The 20,428-nt window shown below is 41.7% G+C and overlaps 3 protein-coding genes and 1 long non-coding RNA gene across 5 annotated transcripts; 2 read left to right on the top strand and 2 right to left on the bottom strand.

Annotated features, from left to right (window-relative positions):
* Nucleotides 1-9,264: 9,264 nt before the first annotated feature.
* On the top strand, nucleotides 9,265-11,721 carry LOC139817684 (uncharacterized). Of its 2 annotated transcripts, XM_071785938.1 has the most exons (4): nucleotides 9,265-10,076; nucleotides 10,138-10,414; nucleotides 10,497-10,848; nucleotides 11,331-11,456. In XM_071785938.1, exons 1-4 carry the CDS (start codon nucleotides 9,723-9,725, stop codon nucleotides 11,389-11,391), a joined length of 1,044 nt encoding a protein of 347 aa, XP_071642039.1. In that variant the 5' UTR covers nucleotides 9,265-9,722; the 3' UTR covers nucleotides 11,392-11,456. The 2 variants fall into 2 exon arrangements, with proteins under 2 accessions (XP_071642039.1, XP_071642038.1); XM_071785937.1 differs by having other exon boundaries at nucleotides 9,272-10,076; nucleotides 10,497-11,721.
* On the bottom strand, nucleotides 11,709-13,353 carry LOC139817685 (uncharacterized). Its single transcript, XM_071785939.1, has 3 exons — nucleotides 13,213-13,353; nucleotides 12,821-13,017; nucleotides 11,709-12,749 (listed from the first exon to the last, which is right to left on the bottom strand). The coding sequence occupies exons 1-3, from the start codon at nucleotides 13,350-13,352 to the stop codon at nucleotides 11,764-11,766; spliced, it is 1,323 nt and encodes a 440-aa protein (XP_071642040.1). The 5' UTR covers nucleotide 13,353; the 3' UTR covers nucleotides 11,709-11,763.
* A 2,623-nt stretch (nucleotides 13,354-15,976) lies between these two features.
* LOC139817570 (uncharacterized) lies at nucleotides 15,977-16,281 on the bottom strand. Its single transcript, XR_011733270.1, has 2 exons — nucleotides 16,119-16,281; nucleotides 15,977-16,020 (listed from the first exon to the last, which is right to left on the bottom strand). It is a non-coding gene; the product is annotated as an uncharacterized lncRNA (long non-coding RNA).
* A 1,361-nt stretch (nucleotides 16,282-17,642) lies between these two features.
* Nucleotides 17,643-18,951, top strand: LOC139817569 (uncharacterized). The gene is made up of 2 exons (XM_071785769.1): nucleotides 17,643-18,032; nucleotides 18,107-18,951. The coding sequence occupies exons 1-2, from the start codon at nucleotides 17,643-17,645 to the stop codon at nucleotides 18,800-18,802; spliced, it is 1,086 nt and encodes a 361-aa protein (XP_071641870.1). The 3' UTR covers nucleotides 18,803-18,951.
* Nucleotides 18,952-20,428: the final 1,477 nt, after the last annotated feature.

Raw genomic sequence — 20,428 nt, 5'->3', positions numbered from 1 at the left:
TTCACGTCGTGACTCACGATTACTTTACGCGATTTCGGTAGCCACACGCGATATGCTTTCGATTCATTTGAATATCCTATGAAAATACCCTCCTCTGATCTCAAATCAAATTTTCCTTTTTGGGGATTTTTGTCCGACACGAACACTTTCGAACCAAAGATTTGAAAATATATCACCGTAGGTGTTTTCCCTTTCCATAATTTATACGGTACCTGTCCATCCAGCGATTTTGTCACGCACCGATTTCTCACATAGCACGCAGTATTTACCGCCTCTGCCCAAAACACTGGAGAAACATCCGCTTGACGCATCATGCACCTGGCCATTTCGACCAGCGTCCAATTCTTTCTCTCCGCCACGCCGTTTTGTTGGGGGGTATGCGGTGTCGATAATCGCCTCACGATACCGTTTTGCTCCAAGAATTGGTCAAATTCCTTGTTGCAGTATTCTTTTTTATTGTCCGACTGTAATGCTTTTATTTTTCTCCCTGTTAAAGTTTCTGCTGCGGCCTTGTACTTTTTAAACGCACTCAAAACATCGCTTTTGTTTTTCACAAAGATAACCTCGCACCAACGCGACCTATCATCGATAAATGTCACAAAGTATTTTGCGCCAGAATGCGACGCAGTTCTCATCGGTCCACACACATCTGAATGTACTATTTCTAATAAGTTTTTCGTACGACCGCCTTCACTTTTCGGAAATGGAGCTTGAGTTTGTTTCTCGCGAATACACACTTCACATGTTGACATTGTTTGATCGATCTTAAGTTTCAACTCCGCTTTTCGCCATGTTTTTTAAGTCTCGTTCGTTTAAATGTCTCAACTTGTAATGCCACTCGTCGATCTCACTCTCAGTATGATTCACGGACATCACCACATTTTCTCCTTTTCTCGCCGCATCGTTTTCATTTATCGGGTTTTTGCCCCTTCGCACATAATACAAATTTCCGATTCTATCTGCTCGAAAAATTATTTCTCCGTGCTCACCGGTCACGGTCGCGCTTTTTTCACGAAAATGTACTTCATAACCGCGATCCGTTATTTTTGACACCGATAACACGTTTGTACGTAAATCCGACACGTAATATACTTTTTCAAAGTTTACATTTGTCTCCTGTTTACCATTACTCACGGCCATTCGCACGTTTCCCGCGCCCGTTATATTCGTTGACTCACTGTTCGCCAAATTCAATGTCTTATACACACTTTCGATTTTCTCGAACTTTGTCTTTTCAGTACACATGTGTGCAGTGCACCCACTGTCCAAGCACCATTCTACACCATTTATGCTCTCGCGATTAAATAATACCGTCTCAACTGTGTTCAGCATCGCCGTGTCCCCGCGCGCTTGTTCCGAACTCACCGATTCATTGTCATTGTCTTCCACCTGTCGTGCACTCACTTGTAAATTCGCAGGATACTTTGCCAGACACTTTTTGGCAATATGACCGGTTTTACCACAACGGAAACATTTAAGTTTTCTTTGACCCGCACTTGCTTGGCTTTCGGTTTTATCATTCCTCGAATCTTCACGACTGTCATGTGGCACACGCGTGTTTTGACGAAACTTTGACCTTCTCGCGTACATAACATTCTGCTCTGTATTGTTGTCGCTCGCTTTTCGCGATTCGTATTCTTCAAGTATTTTCACTCGCAATATCTCGGGATCTGGCAACTCATCTCGCGTCTCAATAGCGCAACAAAAATTTCCAAACGATTCTGGCAAACTGTATAACAATAAGATTGTTAGCACTTCCTCGTTGACTATCAAACCGATCTCTTTTAATCTTGCCACTGCCTCGAAAAATTCCGTTAGGTGGGTTCGTACATTGTCCCCCTCTTTCAATCGTGACAAAATGATTTTCTTCAAGAGTATCGCTTTTCGCGCCGGTCCCTTCGACTGGAATGTCGACTCGATTTTTAGCCATACTTCTCTTGACGTTTCTAGACCACGGATCACGTTCAGCTCCGACGTACTCATCGACAACACGATATCGGCTTTTGCTTTCGCATCTTTATTTGTCCATTCCATCGCATCTGTCCCAGACGACGGCTTCACTTTTGTCCCGTTCACGTAGTCCCATACGTCGTTTTTCACCAGTATAGCCTCCATCTGCATTTTCCACGTATCATAATTTTCGGCAGTCAACGGCTCGATTCTCATAATCGCCGACATTTTAACACCACTTTTACTGTCTTTTATTGTTTCAGTCTTTATCTTGCGATTTCTCTATTTTCGCGTATTGGTTCTCACACGCTAACGGTTTTCCCGTATACGCGGCGCACGGTACACCTTAACCACGTTTTCGCCGAGCTCTTCACTCGCGACTTTTAATCGAACACTCGCGTTTCACGCACCCTGGGCCCATAACCTGTTGGCGGATGATAATTAGAGTTTGTTTCTATATAACGCGGTTTTATTCAGACTAATATATAGAATGATTACAACGATTAAGATTACACGTGGTCAACCGTGCGACGCCAGAAAGAGAACTGAACTGAACTATGAGTATCAGAAAATAGAATAGATAGGCGTCGGTAATGTCGCGACCAGTTAGTTCAAGTGGAGCCACTTCGTATCTCCAACAAGAATAATAAAAAAATGTGCAAATAGAAACTTGCACATTGCTTCCTCATATTTTTTAAGTGTGCAAGCAGAAACTTGCACATTGCTTCCTCATAGTTTTTAAGTGTGCAAGTAGAAACTTGCACATTGCTTCCTCATAGTTTTTAAGTGTGCAAGTAGAAACTTGCACATTGCTTCCTCATAGTTTTTAAGTGTGCAAGTAGAAACTTTGCACATTGTTTCCTCATTTTTAAGTGTGCAAGTAGAAACTTGCACATTGCTTTCTCATAGCTTTTAAGTGTGTAAGTAGAAACTTGCACATTGCTTACTTATAGTTTTTTTCTTAAGTGTGCAAGTAGAAACTTCCACATTGCTTCCTCATAGTTCTTAAGTGTGCAAGTAGAAACCTTCGCTTACAAAGCTTCCTCTATGAGGAAGCCAAAACAAATAAATACTAATAATTATACATTGAATTAAATAAAAGCTTCCTCATAGAGAAAGCTTTGTAAGCAAAGGTTTCTACTTGCACACTTAACCCTTTAGGGGCCTGTGTACATAATTATGTACATTCACTAAAAAATAAAAATACTTGCCCACTTAAAAACTAAAGCAATATGCAGATTTCTACTTGCACACTTAAAAACTCTAAGAAAACAATGTGCAAGTTTCTACTTGCACACTTAAGAATTATGAGGAAGCAATGTGCAAGTTTCTACTTACACACTTAAAAACTATGAGAAAGCAATGTGCAGGTTTCTACTTGCACACTTAAAAATAAGGAAACAATGTGCAAGTTTCTACTTGCACACTTAAAAACTATAAGGAAGCAATGTGCAAGTTTCTACTTGCACACTTAAAAACTATGAGGAAGCAATGTGCAAGTTTCTACTTGTTTTTTATATTAATTCACGAATTCTTACTATTCTTAGTAATTGAATAAATACAAAAGAGGTGTGTTTATTCAAACAACATAAGCTTTGAATTTCCTGCTCCCTATCAAAGTACCGACAATGATCTAAGCATATTCATACATAGCCACTGTCTGACTGTCGCTTAATTATTATACATTTTGATTATTTACAGCCACGGTCTTACATACAGGTCTGGAAACTCCTGTGTTTTTAAGTGGTGGGGGGTGTCACCGTTAGTGAGGCACGTAGACCCCAGTATTGGAGCAAACCTATCGGACGGACGGGAAACTGAGCCGACCGTGACCATGTTCAAATGGTGGTGATCGTGTGTCAAAATTCGAAATCAGTGAAAATCTTTGAAACTTGTATGAGTGAAAGTTAACATAAATTGTAAATACAATACCAAAAGCGTGCATTGTGCCGAATTGCTGGAAGAAATTTAAGGACAATACAGAAAAATGTTCCGTTTTTAAAGTGCCTCAGGACGAAGAATTGCGTAAAAAATGGGAATCTGCAATTCCCGGCATTGCAGTATTGAAATCGTCGCAACATGTGTGTGAGCGTCATTTTGAGCCAACGTGCATCGTGCGAAAATTAGAGAAGCGTGGTCCAGATGGAAAAATTCTCATTGATGTAAGTGTGAATTATTTAAACAGTTTTGTCGATTGCATTTTCGCATTTGCATAAGGTTATGTATTAATTATATAGAATTATATACAATTATATAAAATTATATATCAAAGGTATTATATATATCAATGTACAAAGGTATATAATATATATATATACAATTATACATACATACATATATACATATGTACATACATACATATTATATATGTATATATATAATATGTATGTATGTATGTATGTATATATGTATATATATCTATATGCACACGCACACGCACACGCATAAACAAGGATAGAATAACGCCAATAGCGCTTTGAACATGCATCGAAACGCGGCCTAATTTGATTGGCTCACCCCTAAGTTCGCCATTTTGCCTCACTATCTGAGTCACTCCCCACCCTACAAGTTTCCAGACCTGTATGTAAGACCGTGTTTACAGCTATCTTTACATTCTTTACACAGAAATCTTTCAAAGGAATGTAAAAACTGAATTCTAGAACAATAATATAGCGTCAATCATCCAAAGAAAATATATATCCGAGTAAAAAACTTTCAGGGCCGAAATAAAAAACTGATTTTTACCCGGTTTTTTACTCAAAGTTTCTAGTTTTTTTCGGTACTTTTCATCTCTAGGCCGGGCACTACTGTGTCAGAAAACAAAATAAAAGTTATATGGATCGGAAAGGAAAATACTTAATAACTAAATGAGCCGCAGCTCATCGACCGCTGTCGCACAACCTAAGCCCATTTTATGTACTAATGCGCCGGACGGATCAAAAAATAAAATGAAAGGACACTATGGTCAAACAAAATCAAAATGTACAACGTATAATGGTGGGACTTTGGCTCCCTTGTAAATTCCGTCCTCGGAACGCTCGCGCTATACCTATTCAGGGGCGTTCTCCTCGTCCCATGGGGACTCCTCTCCGGAAGATGGGCTCTGGAACTCCTCGGTCGAGTCGTCCCGCTCGTTCGGCGCCGCTGCCTGTGGCACCGCCGTCACCGTCACCGTCTCCTGGACGGTGATCCTCGTCCGCTGAATTTGGAAGGCGCAACCGAACGCCTCTGCCGCCCTCCGGATCGCCTCCCTCTCTGCCGGTGTGCTCCAGTTGCCGGTATCCGCTGTCGTCTGCACCGATTGCTGCACCACGACGCCGCTAGAAGTCCGTGGGACCACGTCCCACGCGCTGCACCCCGCAATTTCTCAGGGTACCTGGGTCGCCCGTCGGTCTACGCGCCGCAACTCCTCGGCGAAGAGCCGCCGCAACACCACTCGTGGCTGGCCCAACAGCTGCGCCCGTACGGTCTTAGCGTACGGCTTCAAGGTTAGGTTGTGACCGGACGTTGCGATTTGGGTGCCCGAATCCCGATGTTTGATTCCTTAACACGGTCGCCACTCGATTTAACTTTTACCAACCGAGAAGGTAAGCTATCATGAATATTCGGATTCTCAATCTAATTATCTCCCTTTATTTTCAGGTTCCTGCCAACGTTGGATCGTCGCCGCTACTACTCAAGGATCTCCGCTTCACCGCACCGAGGGACTTAGCCGCTCAAGGCACTCCGTTTCATTGACGCCGAGAGACTTCGTTGGATCACCGCCGATGGACCAGGTAAGTATCACAAGGTAAGTAAATGACGATAAATCTCGATGTATTTCACAATATGATTCAATAATTTATTCAAATGAATGTATTTCCGCAGGAAGTTGTTCACAGATCTTTGTTGTTCACAAAATGACTGACACGCATGTCCCTGGGTACAAGTACCGTACGCTTCGTTTCCACTCTCACACTCGGTGACTATGCACCATCTCGCTTTCGTATCGCGAGCAAGTAACGCGTTTCCGCGGGCGTCGTGTCGGTGGTTGTGAACCGCGGGGCAACCATCTACGCGTCCGGGCTCGACTCGCGAAATCAGATTCTACACGAGAAACGTTAGCGCGCGATATAAGTGTCACCTCTTCGACGATTCCCGACCGACTGCCTCGAGTTACGCTCCTCGCTCGGGCTCCCCACTTTGGGATCGTAGCCACCACTCCGGCGCCTATTTGCGCCGTAGTGCCAGATGTTCGCCAGATGTGCGGCTTTCACTTTCCCCTTCCACACTTATTTCCGCGTACGGGCGTACTATCGCGTCAACACGGAAATTTCCATCGACGTTGCGCTCGCGCGCACCGCGCGCCCTGGGCCCGCTACCCTGGGTTGACAACTTTTGTATTTCGCGTGCGCCGACGGCGCCGACCTATGCGCGTGACCTTTCCTACGCTACGCGACATTCTACCGGACGACTTTTTCGGAGAAGATGTCCGGGTGACCCGCACGATGCTCGCCGTTGACGCCGACTCCCTCTGACTGATCCTCGGAACCGTGGGAGCTCGCTTCCGCTGCCGGTTCCTGGGGATGTTATCCCGGCTTTCTGGTGGTTTACCAAGATCGTCCGGCCGCTGTTGGACGTCGGCCTCACGCTATCTTTTCGATCCGCTGCGCATGGTCCGCGATTTCGCTAAGTACTAGTTGGACGTCGGCCTCGCGCTATCTTTTCGACCCGCTGCGCATGGTCCGCGATTTCGCTAAGTTCCACTCCGATCGCTCGTCACTCGTTCTCCGACTAAGTCCTCGCTCGCGTTTGTCTATCATACCCGCTCAGTTTCGCGCCTGAGCCGGCGGCTAAGTTTTTCGCGAACGCGGTGTCGGATCGCTCGATCACCTTTCCCTGACGGGCTTTCGTCGTCCGTGCGTCAGTCATGCACGCTCGCTTTCGCGCCTACGCCGACGGTAAAGTTTTTCGCGAACGCGGTCTCGGATCGCTTCGCCGATCCTCCCTGACTGACTTTCGCTATCCGTTTGTCAGTCATGCATGCTCGCTTTCGCGTCCGAGCCGATGGTAAAGTTTTTCGCGAACGCGGTCTCGAATCGCTTCGCCGCTCTTCCCTGACTGACTCTCGTCGCCCGTTTGTCAGTCATGCACGCTCGCTTTCGCGCCGAAGCCGATGGTCAAGTTTTCGCGAGCGCGATCTCCGATCGCTCGGTTGACTTCCCCTGACTAACTTTTGTCCTCGCTTCGCCAGTCATGGGCGGCTGTTTGCGTGTGTCAGCCCGTGGCTGATCATTTCGCGAACAGGGTCGCCGGCTATCGCACCGACCCCTTCTGAAGATTGTGGGTGGCTCAAGCCGAGTGTCCGCGCGTTGTGCGCCGGTTCGCGCGGAGAAAACAAAATATAACGGGCTCGAGCCGGAAAAGAATAACTAAAATAAAATGGTTGTTAACCGGCGTCCATGAGAAGAAACTTACCCTACGAGCTGACGCTCGGCGGGCTTAGCCGCAAACGCTCATATCTAAGTGATTATATCATTATTATGTGCGCCGGATGGGGATGTAGGAAACGAACGGAAATCAAGTAAATATGGTTATCCCTCATCCTCGGAACGCTCGCTCTTAACCTAATGAAGGGGCGTTGCCCCGTCGTCCGCTGACGACTCCTTCGTCTCCGGGCCGTGAAGCTTCTCGGGGTCCTCCGCCCCGGTGGTCCTTGCAAGGTCGCGCTCTAGCGCCCTCACTGCCTCCTGCAGCGCCCGCAGATTGGCCGCCGCCGTTTCGGTCCCCATCTCCGCCGTCAGGGGCTCCTGTACCTCCGGTGGTCCAGCATCGCCTTCGGCCTCTCGCACCTGCCGCGCTGAAAGCAAGAGGATTCGGGGGGATCTGAGCGCGGGGTATTGCGGCGCCCAAGTGGGCGGTCGCAAGGTTAGGTTGTGACCGGAACAACGATTAAGATGATAAAATTTTATATTCTAGCCACTTACTACTTGGGCTCAGATTACGGTCGCCACAGTATTTTCAGGCTTAAATACAGAAACCCAGGTCGAATGCGTTGCCCCGTCCTTCCTCTCAGCTTAATGGCTGCCGTCTTTTACGTCGCGGACGTGTTCAAGGGCGTCGGCCACGCCCTGGTTACGCGGTTCGTAATTCACGGATAATGGAACATGATTTTCACTGGGGTCGTCAATAATGACTCGTTGTTTATTATAAACAAATAACAATTTAATATTTCACGTTTTACAGTTTCTCAGGTCTCGCGGTCTCGTTCACTCGCGCTATCACCGGCAACGAGCTGTCTCGAACATGAGTACCGTCGATCAAGAGCTAATTACGGCAGAATGCCGTCTCGCGTAGGTTGTGCTCGTACTTATCGTATACGGCTACGGGATAAGTGCACCGGTATCGAATTATTGCTGCGCAACGCGTATTGTGTTGACGCTTCGAAAGTTCACGGCGGACTGTCCGGGAGAAATGGGTAGAGTTCCCCCACTTCGATGCTAGCGCAGGCGTAAAGCCTATCATTTCGGCGCGAACAGACTGTCTCTCGCGCGCCGACCTCTCTCATCCAATCGTATCGCTGGTTGACGAGCGACACGATTCCTTTCTAAACGGCGCATCGTCTCCCGCACGCTGAGCCGTTCTCATTGGCTCAGCTCTGGTTGAACAGAGAAACTGCAATATGATTGGACGGCGGACAAGGGCTCTCGCTTCGGACTCTGCGATGCGGCAACCAATGCCAGCCGTCGCAATTTGCACAAAGTGCAAGTTCGCGGCAAGTCACTCGGAACGTTTCCGAGTGACCGAATATGGTCATTGTGACGTTCCCCGATATTACAGGTAAGTATTTCATTCATTGGAATCAATTCAATTAATTCCCCTTTTCTTTTCAGGTACCTGCGTTTTGTAGGCCCAATCGTTGGACGTGATTGGCTCACCGGTAAGTACAACGTCGGTGAGTATACGGTAATACTGAATATCAAATAAAAATATGGTTAAACATAATTATCTCGACAGGGAAACATAAAATAATAGTTATACAATGCAAATTCGCGCGTTCCAACACGATCTCGCTTCGTTGAGCTGCGCTCGCTTCCGATTGGTCGGTTCGTCGCGCTTATCTTAAAAAGTTGCGCCTCGCGCTCTCATTGGCTGAAGGCCTTGTAAAATCATAAAATATTCTAAAAACATGCAAAATTATATCATAATGCCAGGAATCGTTCCTATTGGCCATCGCTGTGTCGAGAATGCGTAATACAAATAAATTTATCGAAACTAATGTCAATCTTAACAAAATTGATTGGGTTGCATCCCATTGGTCGTCGTGACTCGACATATCGACTTTGCTATCAAAACTATTAATATGAAATAAATGAATATAAAAACACTTGTCTCGGACCCTATTGGCCCTTTCGCATGCAAAATTCTCCTCCAACGGTTCATCGTTCGTCGATGATCAATCGCGGATCGATCTCGATACTTAAGAGTAATATGTATAGTGTGTAGAGTGTAAATATCATTGTGACTGTTTGTACGTCTGGAAAGGTGATTATAATTGGGATAAAAATGATTAATGTAACAACTATGTATTCTTTCAACTGCATTGCTCTGATTGATTGTTCGACGCTAGGTAGTAAGGTTGTGCTTTTGCCCCGTGTGAATAGACTAGTAACAGTATGCAGATAATAGGGTTCTCCACGATTTTTCGTTTTTTATTTTAAATTAAAGTTTTGATAGTAAAAACAACTATTACAATAACAAAAGTAATTAAAAATCGTTAAATAATTTTTTTAATGAGTTTGAAAATTGCGATTGATTTAAACGCCCAATTTTTCGCGCGCCTTGATGGCGTCGTCGATGTGACGTCATTATTCAGTAAACAGGTTAGATCAAGTAGACAGTTTGTATTGAAAGCATCAAAAATGACTGAAAATGCAGATTACGTACAAGATCCAGTAAAAAAACGCAATTACAAGTGGTGCTTTGTTCCCTTGTGTAAGAGTACAACCATTTCTACGCCTTTAAAAATTTTTGTATCGGTGCCAAAAGGAGATATTAGGAAGAAATGGTTCGAAGTCGCAAGACGGAATGATGCTTCATCGATATCGCTTAGCACCAGCTTGTTTTGCTGTCAAGATCATTTCCATGTAAGTTAAACTTTGTGAATAGATATATTTAACAAAACGTAATCGTGACATTCCGTTATAGTTGCAAGAAGATATAGAAAATTATACGAGAGTACGACTCGATCCAAATGCATCTGTACGACTGAAGAAAGGTGCACTACCTCGGATATTTAACTGTCAACCTGATAGACAACGTGCTCATGTGAAACCGACGCGTCCAGTAGCTCTGAAGCGCCAGAAAATAGAAACCTTAAACGAAATCCTACAAACTGAAACAGTAATTAGTAGCATGGAATGTGAATCCACAGAACCTATTACAATCGAGTCGTTGCATATTGACACCAACATTGGTAATTCAAGTAATATTAAAATGATTATTGAGCATATAATTTTCATTGAGTTAAACTATGTATAAATAAGATATTAATCATTCATCCGCAGATGATTTTTCAACTACTCAACATCAGGTGGCTGCTGTTGAAATCGATTGGAGCAATGATGCAACACCAAAATGCAAGGATGTTGGTATTCAAGTAAAAATGCGTGACCATAAGACAATGCGTAGCAAGTATGTACAAAACGTGCCAGTGATGCAAGATGCTTCATGTTCGACGAAAAAACTCGTAAGCCAGCAAAAAACTGAGAATGTAATTGCATCATCTGAGTCAACATCGGCCAACACAAATGTGACAAGTACTCTCAATGATACACTGGATGATTGCGATGATGAATATTTACCATCTGAGGAAACAAGCGAAGAGGCAGTGAAGCAGAATATATTGGAGCAGAGGAGGTTAGCGAGGAATATAAAAATGACGACCATTCAAAATAAACCGAAAATGTACTTGGGTATTCCGGACAATGCCTTCTTTTTTATACAGCTTTTAAGCAAAGAAACGGGAATTAGTATAGAGGAAATTTGCTTAACCGTCACTAAAATTAAATTAAACGATACATTCGCAAGAATTGGAGATGATTTTGGAGTTAGTGCTAGTAACGCGAGTGCTGTTTTTAGAAGAACTCTCCCTATTGTAGCACATTATTTAAAACAATTAATAGTTTGGCCTTCGAAACAATCCATCAAATCGAATCTGCCTTTGCCATTTCGTGCTCGGTACAGTCATGTACAATCTATAATAGATTGTTTAGAAATTGAAATTCAGAAGCCTAGCAGTGCGATTAATCAAAGTGTTACGTGGTCTGAATACAAAAAATGTAATACAATAAAATACTTAATATCAATGTCACCGGATGGAACTATTAATTTTATATCAGAAGGTTTTTGTGGGAGGACATCCGATGCTGCGATCGTAGAACTCAGCCAGTATTTAAATGAGCTACCAGAAAACTGTGCAGTCATGGCTGATCGAGGTTTCAAAAACATTGAACATCTATTACAAAAAAAAGGATGTATTTTAATTCGACCGCCTAGTGTTTCGAGTAATTCAAAACCGACGAAGGAGGAAGTGATAGAGACTCGGCGTATCGCTAGCTTAAGAATTCATGTAGAAAGAGTTATTAGAAGAATAAGAGAATTTAATATTTTAAAGCCTCATTCTACCATTCATCATGATACAATAAACACCGTAGATGATATAATTATTGTGGCTGCAGGTTTAATTAATATTCAGTTACCACTTATAGCACAATAAATATTGAAAATATTTGCACGTTTATTAATTTTTTATAATAACCCTTCGTTTACATTCTACTTTGCTACTCCATTGAGAAGCAACGGAAAAACATTTTGTTTCCAAAAAGTCATGGCATTATTTATCATTTCCATTACGAATTGTTCGTCATAATTGACACAAATTACCATAATGCTTTGTGAAGTTTCAAAATCATGTTTTGCCATACAAAAATAACCTATTTTCACGTTTTGCATAAACATCTGCAACTGAATTTGAGCAAAATATTTATTGCCTATCTGATTGTCTTTCGTGATATACCTCTCCTCAGATTTTAAACTAAACGGACATTTTATTTCAACAACAAAGTTTTCGGCTACTGCATCAGGAGAAGCACCGATGACAGGAAAATTTGGATTTAACAGTAATCCACTACGGTGTAATGTAATTTGAAGACTTTTCTCCAATATCTTCACTACTTCCTGTTCCAAGCGTCTGCCTCGTTCCATGGCATCAGTATCTCTTATTTTGAATGCACCAATTATTTGCTCAACTAATGATCCTTGTGGTGTCTTGCAATGCGATACTTCGTATATCCGAGATGCAGTTATTCTCCCGTATCTTAATTCCTTCCATAATGTGGATTCACTTTGATGAATGGTATCCTTTGCAACTTCTTTGCATGATTCTATATTTATTTCGGAGCTTGCAAAGTTCAAAAAACTATCGGCATCTTTACACGTAGAGGTATTATAAAATTTTAACATTAATGAGTGCATCGATAAATCTCTATGAGATTTTACATGGACAAAATGCCTTGACAGTTGGCAGTCAAAATTTCTTTTTTCCATTTCTTGCAATACAGTCTGTAAGAAGCTAGTACTGTTTGGAAGAACTGGAGTTTGTTTCGATGGTAGCAAATCTTTTGCTTTCATGCTTCTTACATTAGCTCCAACTTGTGCCAATCGAGGTTTCTTCCAATAGCAGACCGTCGCTGTCGGTTCAGGCTCTTCGCTTCGACGGTGAACCCACATAAGGAAAGCGATGGCATGCTTACAACCACCTTAAATCACATAGAATTGCACAGTTAATATACACAATTAACGTTTTCTTTACTGCGTTAATTATAATTACCTTCTGAAGCTGCGCAGTCTTCGCACCTAATATATTCGACCCTCTCAGTTTCCTCATTGACTAGCATCGATACAGCATACGCCTTATTGTTCACTCTGTGCTCAGGACAAACCTTTCCTCTGATATGGCATAAGCTTTTTTCCCGTCTCAATTCCACATATCCAACCGCTGGATCGCCGTAGTTTTCACCTTCAGCTCTACCAAAGTGTACATCGACAAGATGACAAGAGTGTATTAAAGGTTATGTCATGTATATGTTGTATATAATACTCAAATTACTTTGATATATCGTTAATAACACTTTGATATATCGTTTCATACTGTATCTTGTATCTGTCTATAAATTTTACTATTTATTTCCTGTTATTGCAAGTTTTTAAAAATATACTTACTTCTTAGCTTTTACACCACGAGTTTCTGCGATATTAAACACATCACTTTCAGCAAAAAAATCAGAAACCATTAATACTGTTACTTTGGGTAAGTTATCCGACTGTGCTTTAACAAATCCCGTGTTATTTTTTTGCCACATTGCAACAAAACAATCGGTAAATACATAAATACATAAATTACCGTATAGCAAAAATTTGAAATTACTGAATAATGACGTCACACGCGGTCTCAACCAATCACAGCGCGTTTTATCCCCTCTCTTTTTATAAGCAGTTTTAATAATTTATATTAAAAAAACATTGTTAATATCGTTCTAAAGTCGTTCCATTCAATTTGAACAAATATAAGGTTCATGAAAATAATTTTTTTAAATAACTTATTTTTTACAAATTGGACCCTATTGATATTGCAAATAGGATAAAAATGAAAGATAAGACTAAGATACGGAATTTATACGAATCCATCGCTGAATGTTGCTTTCGCTAACGCTGGCCTCTGATTGGCTTTTTTCGTGACTCTAATAATTACTTTCTTTAAACTGTGGATTCTTTTCCCTGGGATTGCTGGGATTGGTAAATGTGTGTTTTGGGTATATTTAATCGTGTGTTTGAGTCAGTTTTGTTTTTAATGAATAGTAAACCGTTCGCTTACATGCATATGCGCTTATCTCGCGCTGTCGCTTTGAGAATTAAACAAATTAAATAAGATAAATAAAACATTCGTATAAAACCTCTTTGGTATGCTCAATTGCGCTTTGGATAATTATCCTTGTTTCACGTGACAACAAAACTAAAATAATAAAATTATCGTATAAAAAATGTCTCTCACTAGAGTTTTCGCTTTCTCGTGTTTTACAATAACATAGGCTAATATAATTTGTTATGATATATAAAAAAGGTTTGTTTCACACGGGCTTACGCCTCCGTGCGTTGGGATTGGTCCTCCGGGACCGTCGACTCGACCACCTCCTCCGCTGCTGGGGATTGGCTGGCCACGATGTCGTCAACCTCGCCTGGTCCGGCGGGCTGTTCTCCACCCTCGGCAAGTATTATTGCCTTTGCTACCCCTTGTGGTATTTGCTGTAGTATCTGAGTGATCTCGGTGTCCTCGAGACTCGCCTGCTCCTCATTGGCCGCTTGTGTCGTCGGCACCGTCGTCTCCGTCATGCCCGCGCTCGGCTCCGTCGCCTGTTTCTCGCTGATTGGCTGGCAGTCGTCTACGGTGCAAGCGGAACTTGACGTTGGAACGGATGATTTAACATCCGGTTCCAAGGTTAAGTTGTGACCGGACAGAGGGTCGGCCATGCCACAACTCAATTTTATTTCTGATTTATCACGGTCGCCACTCGGTTTTCTCTGTGCCCACCGAGAAAGATATAAGAATATATGCCACTGACCCTTACGATGCCCCCGCCTTTCCCCTTTCTGTTTCAGGTGCGCCGGACGGATCGCCGCTGGACTGCCGCTGGACCGTCGTGGGACTGCCGCTGTGCACCGCTGGACTGCCTCGGGATTGTCATCGTAGACGCCGAGAGGTAAAAGAGGTAGGTATTTCGGGATCGGAATCTGGCCGTGTCGGAAATAAGTGTTCACTCGAGACGTTTCGGGCAAAATAATAATATATTTTCCTCTATTTCTCTTTACAGTTATTATTCCGCACGCGTAACCGCACTATGCGAGTCACTGATTCTACGTTCGCGTTGTAACAATGTATTATTATTAAATAGCTTATAGCGGATTCGCTCCGTACGCGGGACTTCTCGTAATTTGCAGCTCGGATGACATGTGTACGCGTCCGCACGGTATCACGGCTGGCGAGAGACTCCTCGAGCGCTCGCCCTTCCTCGCGGTTAGGGATCCTCCAGAGAAGGATCGGACTAACCGTCGCCATTTGTTTCAAAACCGGAAGTGGTATATTCAGCGGCAAAACTCAAACGTGTTTCAATGCAAATGTGTATATTTTATATAATTAGACATGACAGACGCGCACTACGCGCGTGTTATTTAGCTTTAATTATACAATTCCTATTACATTATACTATTAACGAATTAATACACAAACTGTCAAAATAAGTAATGATAGATGTTTACGAAATAAGTGCAATAAAAAAGCAATCAGCATCGCGGAAAAATGTCAACAATGAAACCTTACATGACTTTTTTATGAGTAAATTATTCTTATACAATGAGAAAAATAAAATATTTCATATTTAAATACCGAAAATGTTGTACAGTAATTCTTACAGTTATAGTTTATTTACAAATAATAAAATATAAACAAATTCTTTCAGTGGTAATTGGTGCGCAAGAGTTCCTTTCGTAAAAAATATTTATTGATTCGTAAAAAATATATATTGATGACAAAAAACAAATGTAACTTAAAAGAATAAATATATAAATGCAAAAATGTTCAAAAATGTGTATATATAAAGTGTTTGAAAATTGCTGAATTGTGTAAAATTAATTTGTGTATAATAAATGTATAAAAAAAATCTTGTAAAACTTGATCAGTCACATTTTCGATTTATATTTTAATCTTGGTGTCGAGATCGGAGGATAATCCAGCGGTGTCTTGATCCAAGTGCCGTCCTTGCGTTTCATGTGATGCCGATTCGACGCAAACTGCTATAGGTACACGCTGGCGGGCACCAGACGGAATCTTCTGTGACATTCGGGTCGTAACGCCTCGTCGGAACGGAAGGTCTCGGTCGCGTATTTCCAGAAATGCGTGGAAAATGGCAGGCAGCTTTCTAAATCGTACACCACCGTTCTTTCGTCAGGCGCGTAGATGAGAATAGCCTAATAGTCCTACAGAAACAGAGCAACGTTTCACGTGAAATAATCATAGACGAGGCAAGGGCACCGTAAAGTTCCTTAACTAATTATTGTTTCGCTGGCGTACTAACCTACACGACTAACTTGTCCTCGTCCTTCTCCGATTGTTGACGCCAAAGGAGAACGCTGCGTCGTAGGTTGACGACGACGACGACGACGACGACGATGACGATAACGATGACGACGACGACGGCGACGACGACAGGGTATACCGTGACGACGTGGTTTTCTGTTTCCTGCGACTGCCTTTCTCCGCTCGCGCGAGCCACGCTCTCTCTCCGTCCGTTCGTCTTCTTCTTCTTCTTCTAGTTTATAACGCACGTTTTTCCTTTCTCCGGATAGCATCGGCCATCCTCCGTTCGTCCTTTACTCTGCTTTACTCGCTCTCCTCTCCTCGTTTCGTTGCGATTTCCGTATCGTGGCGTCTTCCAAGTCTCGCTGGCTTAGACGGCGTCACGCTCATTACGGGGTTCTCCCCGTTACTGCAATGCCACACGCTCGTATAGCCCCTTTTCATTTTCTGGAATTTCACGCTCGGAAACCCGTTGATTTTCCATCATGGGTGTGACGGGCGTATGCCGCTGCACTTACAATATAAATTTTATGTCGATCGGATGGATCGTTCGCTAAGTAGCTTTGCGTGCCTCGGAGAATGATTTTGACCTTGAATTCGTACTCCCTTGGTCGCCTACACCTTAAGGGTGCAGTCCCATTAAGCACGGATCGGATTTCTCATTAGAATTGACTAGAATTGAGCGGTCCGTTCCAGTTCCGTTCCGTAACAGTTTTCTCTACCAGTCCCATGTAGCAAAAACGGATCGGAACGTCGCTTCGGTCGCAGGTAAATGTGCCTTATTTGTCAATATTTAGTTATTTTGATGAGACAGAAGCAATAAACATACATTATTTGTGCAATTATCTTGCCGATAACATTGTTGTGAGTACTCTGAAATACTGAATTGTAGGAGTAAAATATATTTTGTAACCAGATTCCGTTCCGTTTTTGCTACATGGGACTGGTAGAGAAACTTTTTACGGAACGGAACGAACATGCGTGATTGAGTTGAGAGAGAAAATGTAAAAAAAACGTAAACAATACTTTGTAATATTAGACAGTTTTAACTTACGTTGGAGTGCGCACGTGCTCTCTGGTTTGTTATTTTAACTATATACGTGTTTTTAGCGAAGTTGTATTGTTTGGACAATCTTTTCATTTCTACATCTATTTTATATATATCTAGACATCGTTCCATATCTGGATTTTGGCTTGCTGGAGGCACTACTCGTTGAAAAGGCTAGATTGAAAAAGAAGAAAAACTTTAACGTAACTGTGTGAAAATAACATTTTGAAACACATAACGATGGATGAAAAAACAGTCTTATTAGTTATGTTAAAAATACTGCGAACGGCGAACAATTTACCAACTTGGCATGCTGTACCGGTGTTCAACAGAGTGCGAAAGCTATATTTAGGTTATATCGTTTTATTGCAAAAGCTGGAAAATATGAGAAAGAAACGGAAATTCTGGGTACGACCAATGTTTACGCACGAAATGAGGCATTTACAAGGTGCAAGTGACAATTTAGTCGTTGAGATGCAAATAACTGATCGTGAAAAGTTCTTCAATTACTTCAGAATGATTCCGGAAGTATTTGAAGAACTGCTAACGTTAGTTGGACCACGGATTCAGAAAAAAGAAGTTTGTCGAATCCCAATTTCAGCTCGTACAAGATTGCAGCTGACTTTGCGCTGGTTAGCATCTGGTGACAGTTTAGCATCTCATTCGTATGCATTTCGTATTGCATGCAATACAGCATCCAAAATCGTAAGGGAGACTTGCACTGCATTGTGGGAAATCTTGAAAGATAAAATTTTTCTGCAATCCACCGCTGACAATTGGCAACAGGTTGCTGACGAATTTCAGAAAATCTGTCAATTTCCAAACTGCATTGGATCTATAGATGGGAAGCACATTATCATTCAGGTACGTATCTGATACAACTACTTTTCATACATTTTTTAATAAATCTGACATTATTGTATTCTTGTTAATTGTAGGCACCACCGAATAGTGGCTCGTCCTGCTATAATTACAAAGGTAACCACAGCATCAATCTACTTGCTGTGAGTGATGCAAATTGTTGCTTCAGCATCGTGGACATCGGAGCGGAAGGAAGGCGTAGTGATGCGGGTGTATTTGCTAGCAGTGACCTTGCTCGCCTATTGGATACGAAATCACTTCAACTGCCTCCGGACAGGCATTTGGATAATATCGGATTCAAATTTCCATACGTCCTAGTAGGAGACGAAGCATTTCCGCTAACATCTTACATGATGCGGCCATACTCTCGAAGTAGGAACTTAACTGTTACGAAGAAAATCTTTAATTATAGATTAAGTCAAGCGCGAAGAACTGTAGAATGTTCATTTGGGATACTAGCGGCAAGATGGCGAATTTTTCGTCGGCCAATTATCGCTCATATTTCAACGGCTAAATTAGCCGTTCAAGCTGCAACGGCTGTACATAATTTTCTAATGAAACACGAACTTCAATTGGAGCCAACGGAAAGAACTTATTCTGTTTTAAGTGGCAATGATCGAAATGTAACGTCGACCGGAATTGAAAATGTACGTAATTGCAGTGCGCGAAAAAACGTTGAGGCTATACGAATTAGAGACTCTTTTGCTACGTATTTTGAAACTTCGAACCCACTTGATTGGCAATGGATAAAAGCTCTAAACAATGAGTATTAAATTTCTATCATGTATTATGTATTATGTAAAAAGTGATCCCTCATGGAAAAACGCCCGTTGATTGTCGCGAAAATTCGTCGGATTAGTTGCTGCGAAATTTTGCGATTAACTCATTATTATAAGACAGAAACTCTACTTTTCTTTCTAAGAATTATAAATAAATACAAGATCGTACATCTCAATGTTTTGAACTTTACATACACATATATGTAATGTAACAACAAAACATTCATTTTTTTAGACCCCAATATGAACTACTCATCAGGTTTTATTGAAATAGAAATAAATGTTTTATTTATTTATTATGTAATGTATAATGTATTGGTAGAAAGATAAAAAGGTAATGATAATAATACAAAATATAATAGAATAATAATACAAAAAATTTATCGCCTTTGATGTTCCGCCTCCGCTAATTCTTCGTCTTCTGCCCTGTGAACGAGACGCAGCAGCTCTACTTGCATTTGCCTTCTTCAAAGATAACTCAATCTACGCAACTCAATCTCCCAACTGCTCCAGGAAATTGTCCACTGCATCCTTCTTTGGCGCATTTTCACGAAGTAACTGCTGCAATATGTTGTTATGCAGTGCCTGCACATCGGGATCGTGCTGCTGTCTTCCTGTAACACAAAAAATTCCATTTAATGCATACAAAGTAATGAATTTTCCTACATTCTCATACATTGTTAAACAAAGCTGATTGTCCATGAAAAAAGTAACACAATTATAATATGAAGATGTATCAATTAATTATGAAAATCTATGAGACGTGTGTCGATTATCAATTATTCAAAATTAGCTCACTTTTTTTTTCTCGTGGTCTACAATTAGCCGAACTTCCTGCTCTTTCAGGATTGTCTGGCGTGCTACAAGTTATTGGAGAATACACATTACATTCCTCGAATTCCAAATCGTTCAGGATCTGTGCATTATCTTCATCACGACGTATGTTCTGTGGTAGAGAGCTTGTTGTACTAAAATTGAACAGCAAAGATATGTAAAAAAGTGTACTTTTTTATATATTAAAGCCTATATATGGAGAGGTAAAAGCCATAGTGCAAGTAGTGTAAATAAAATTTTTAAAATATTGATTTGTGTACCTAGATGCAATCTGTGCAATATATAAATTGCATCTATGCACACAAGTCAATATTTAAAAAATTTTAACTTACACCACTATAGCTTTTACCCCTCCATACAAAACAAGTTATTACGTACGGGGTTTCATGTGCAGCCTCGTCTAGAAATTGCATCCTTGAATAGAAGCAAAATGTACTTTTCTGCGGATGTCCCGCTTCCGCACCCGATCCGCTGCGTACGTAACCTTTCATTTTTTTACGAGCTTTTGAATAGCAGTCCCTCAGGTATGTCCATCGAAATTTCATCCACGCTACACCTTTAAAACCTGAAAATCCCTAGTTTAAATTACGAATTCAGAGGCGGAATTCTGTAAATCCTTAACGAGTTTCGATATCATTGCGCAGCTTTTTAACATATATAATACCTGCGCATATATAATACTAAAACTGTCGGAGTTATAGAATCCCGCTACAGCTCGCTTACACGAATACAAACGTACATTAGCCCATTTGCGAGTGCAGATTAAATATACATTTATGAGTTGCG

This window comes from Temnothorax longispinosus, chromosome 8 (assembly GCF_030848805.1).
Source record: "Temnothorax longispinosus isolate EJ_2023e chromosome 8, Tlon_JGU_v1, whole genome shotgun sequence".
NCBI lineage: Eukaryota > Metazoa > Arthropoda > Insecta > Hymenoptera > Formicidae > Temnothorax > Temnothorax longispinosus.
The sequence above is the reverse complement of the archived record's forward strand: the minus strand, read 5'-3'. Positions and strand labels throughout refer to the sequence as shown.

Bases quoted from the DNA above. Each gene is read 5' to 3' on its own strand.
- LOC139817684 (XM_071785937.1), top strand. From the start codon at position 9,723: ATGAGTTTGAAAATTGCGATTGATTTAAACGCCCAATTTTTCGCGCGC. The intron at 10,077-10,137 runs GTAAGTTAAACT...ATTCCGTTATAG, and splicing joins GCTGTCAAGATCATTTCCAT to TTGCAAGAAGATATAGAAAA. The intron at 10,415-10,496 runs GTAATATTAAAA...ATTCATCCGCAG, and splicing joins CACCAACATTGGTAATTCAA to ATGATTTTTCAACTACTCAA.
- LOC139817685 (XM_071785939.1), bottom strand. From the start codon at position 13,352: ATGTGGCAAAAAAATAACACGGGATTTGTTAAAGCACAGTCGGATAAC. The intron at 13,018-13,212 runs GTAAGTATATTT...ACACTTTGGTAG, and splicing joins CGTGGTGTAAAAGCTAAGAA to AGCTGAAGGTGAAAACTACG. The intron at 12,750-12,820 runs GTAATTATAATT...ATGTGATTTAAG, and splicing joins AGACTGCGCAGCTTCAGAAG to GTGGTTGTAAGCATGCCATC.
- LOC139817569 (XM_071785769.1), top strand. From the start codon at position 17,643: ATGCAAATAACTGATCGTGAAAAGTTCTTCAATTACTTCAGAATGATT. The intron at 18,033-18,106 runs GTACGTATCTGA...TGTTAATTGTAG, and splicing joins GGAAGCACATTATCATTCAG to GCACCACCGAATAGTGGCTC.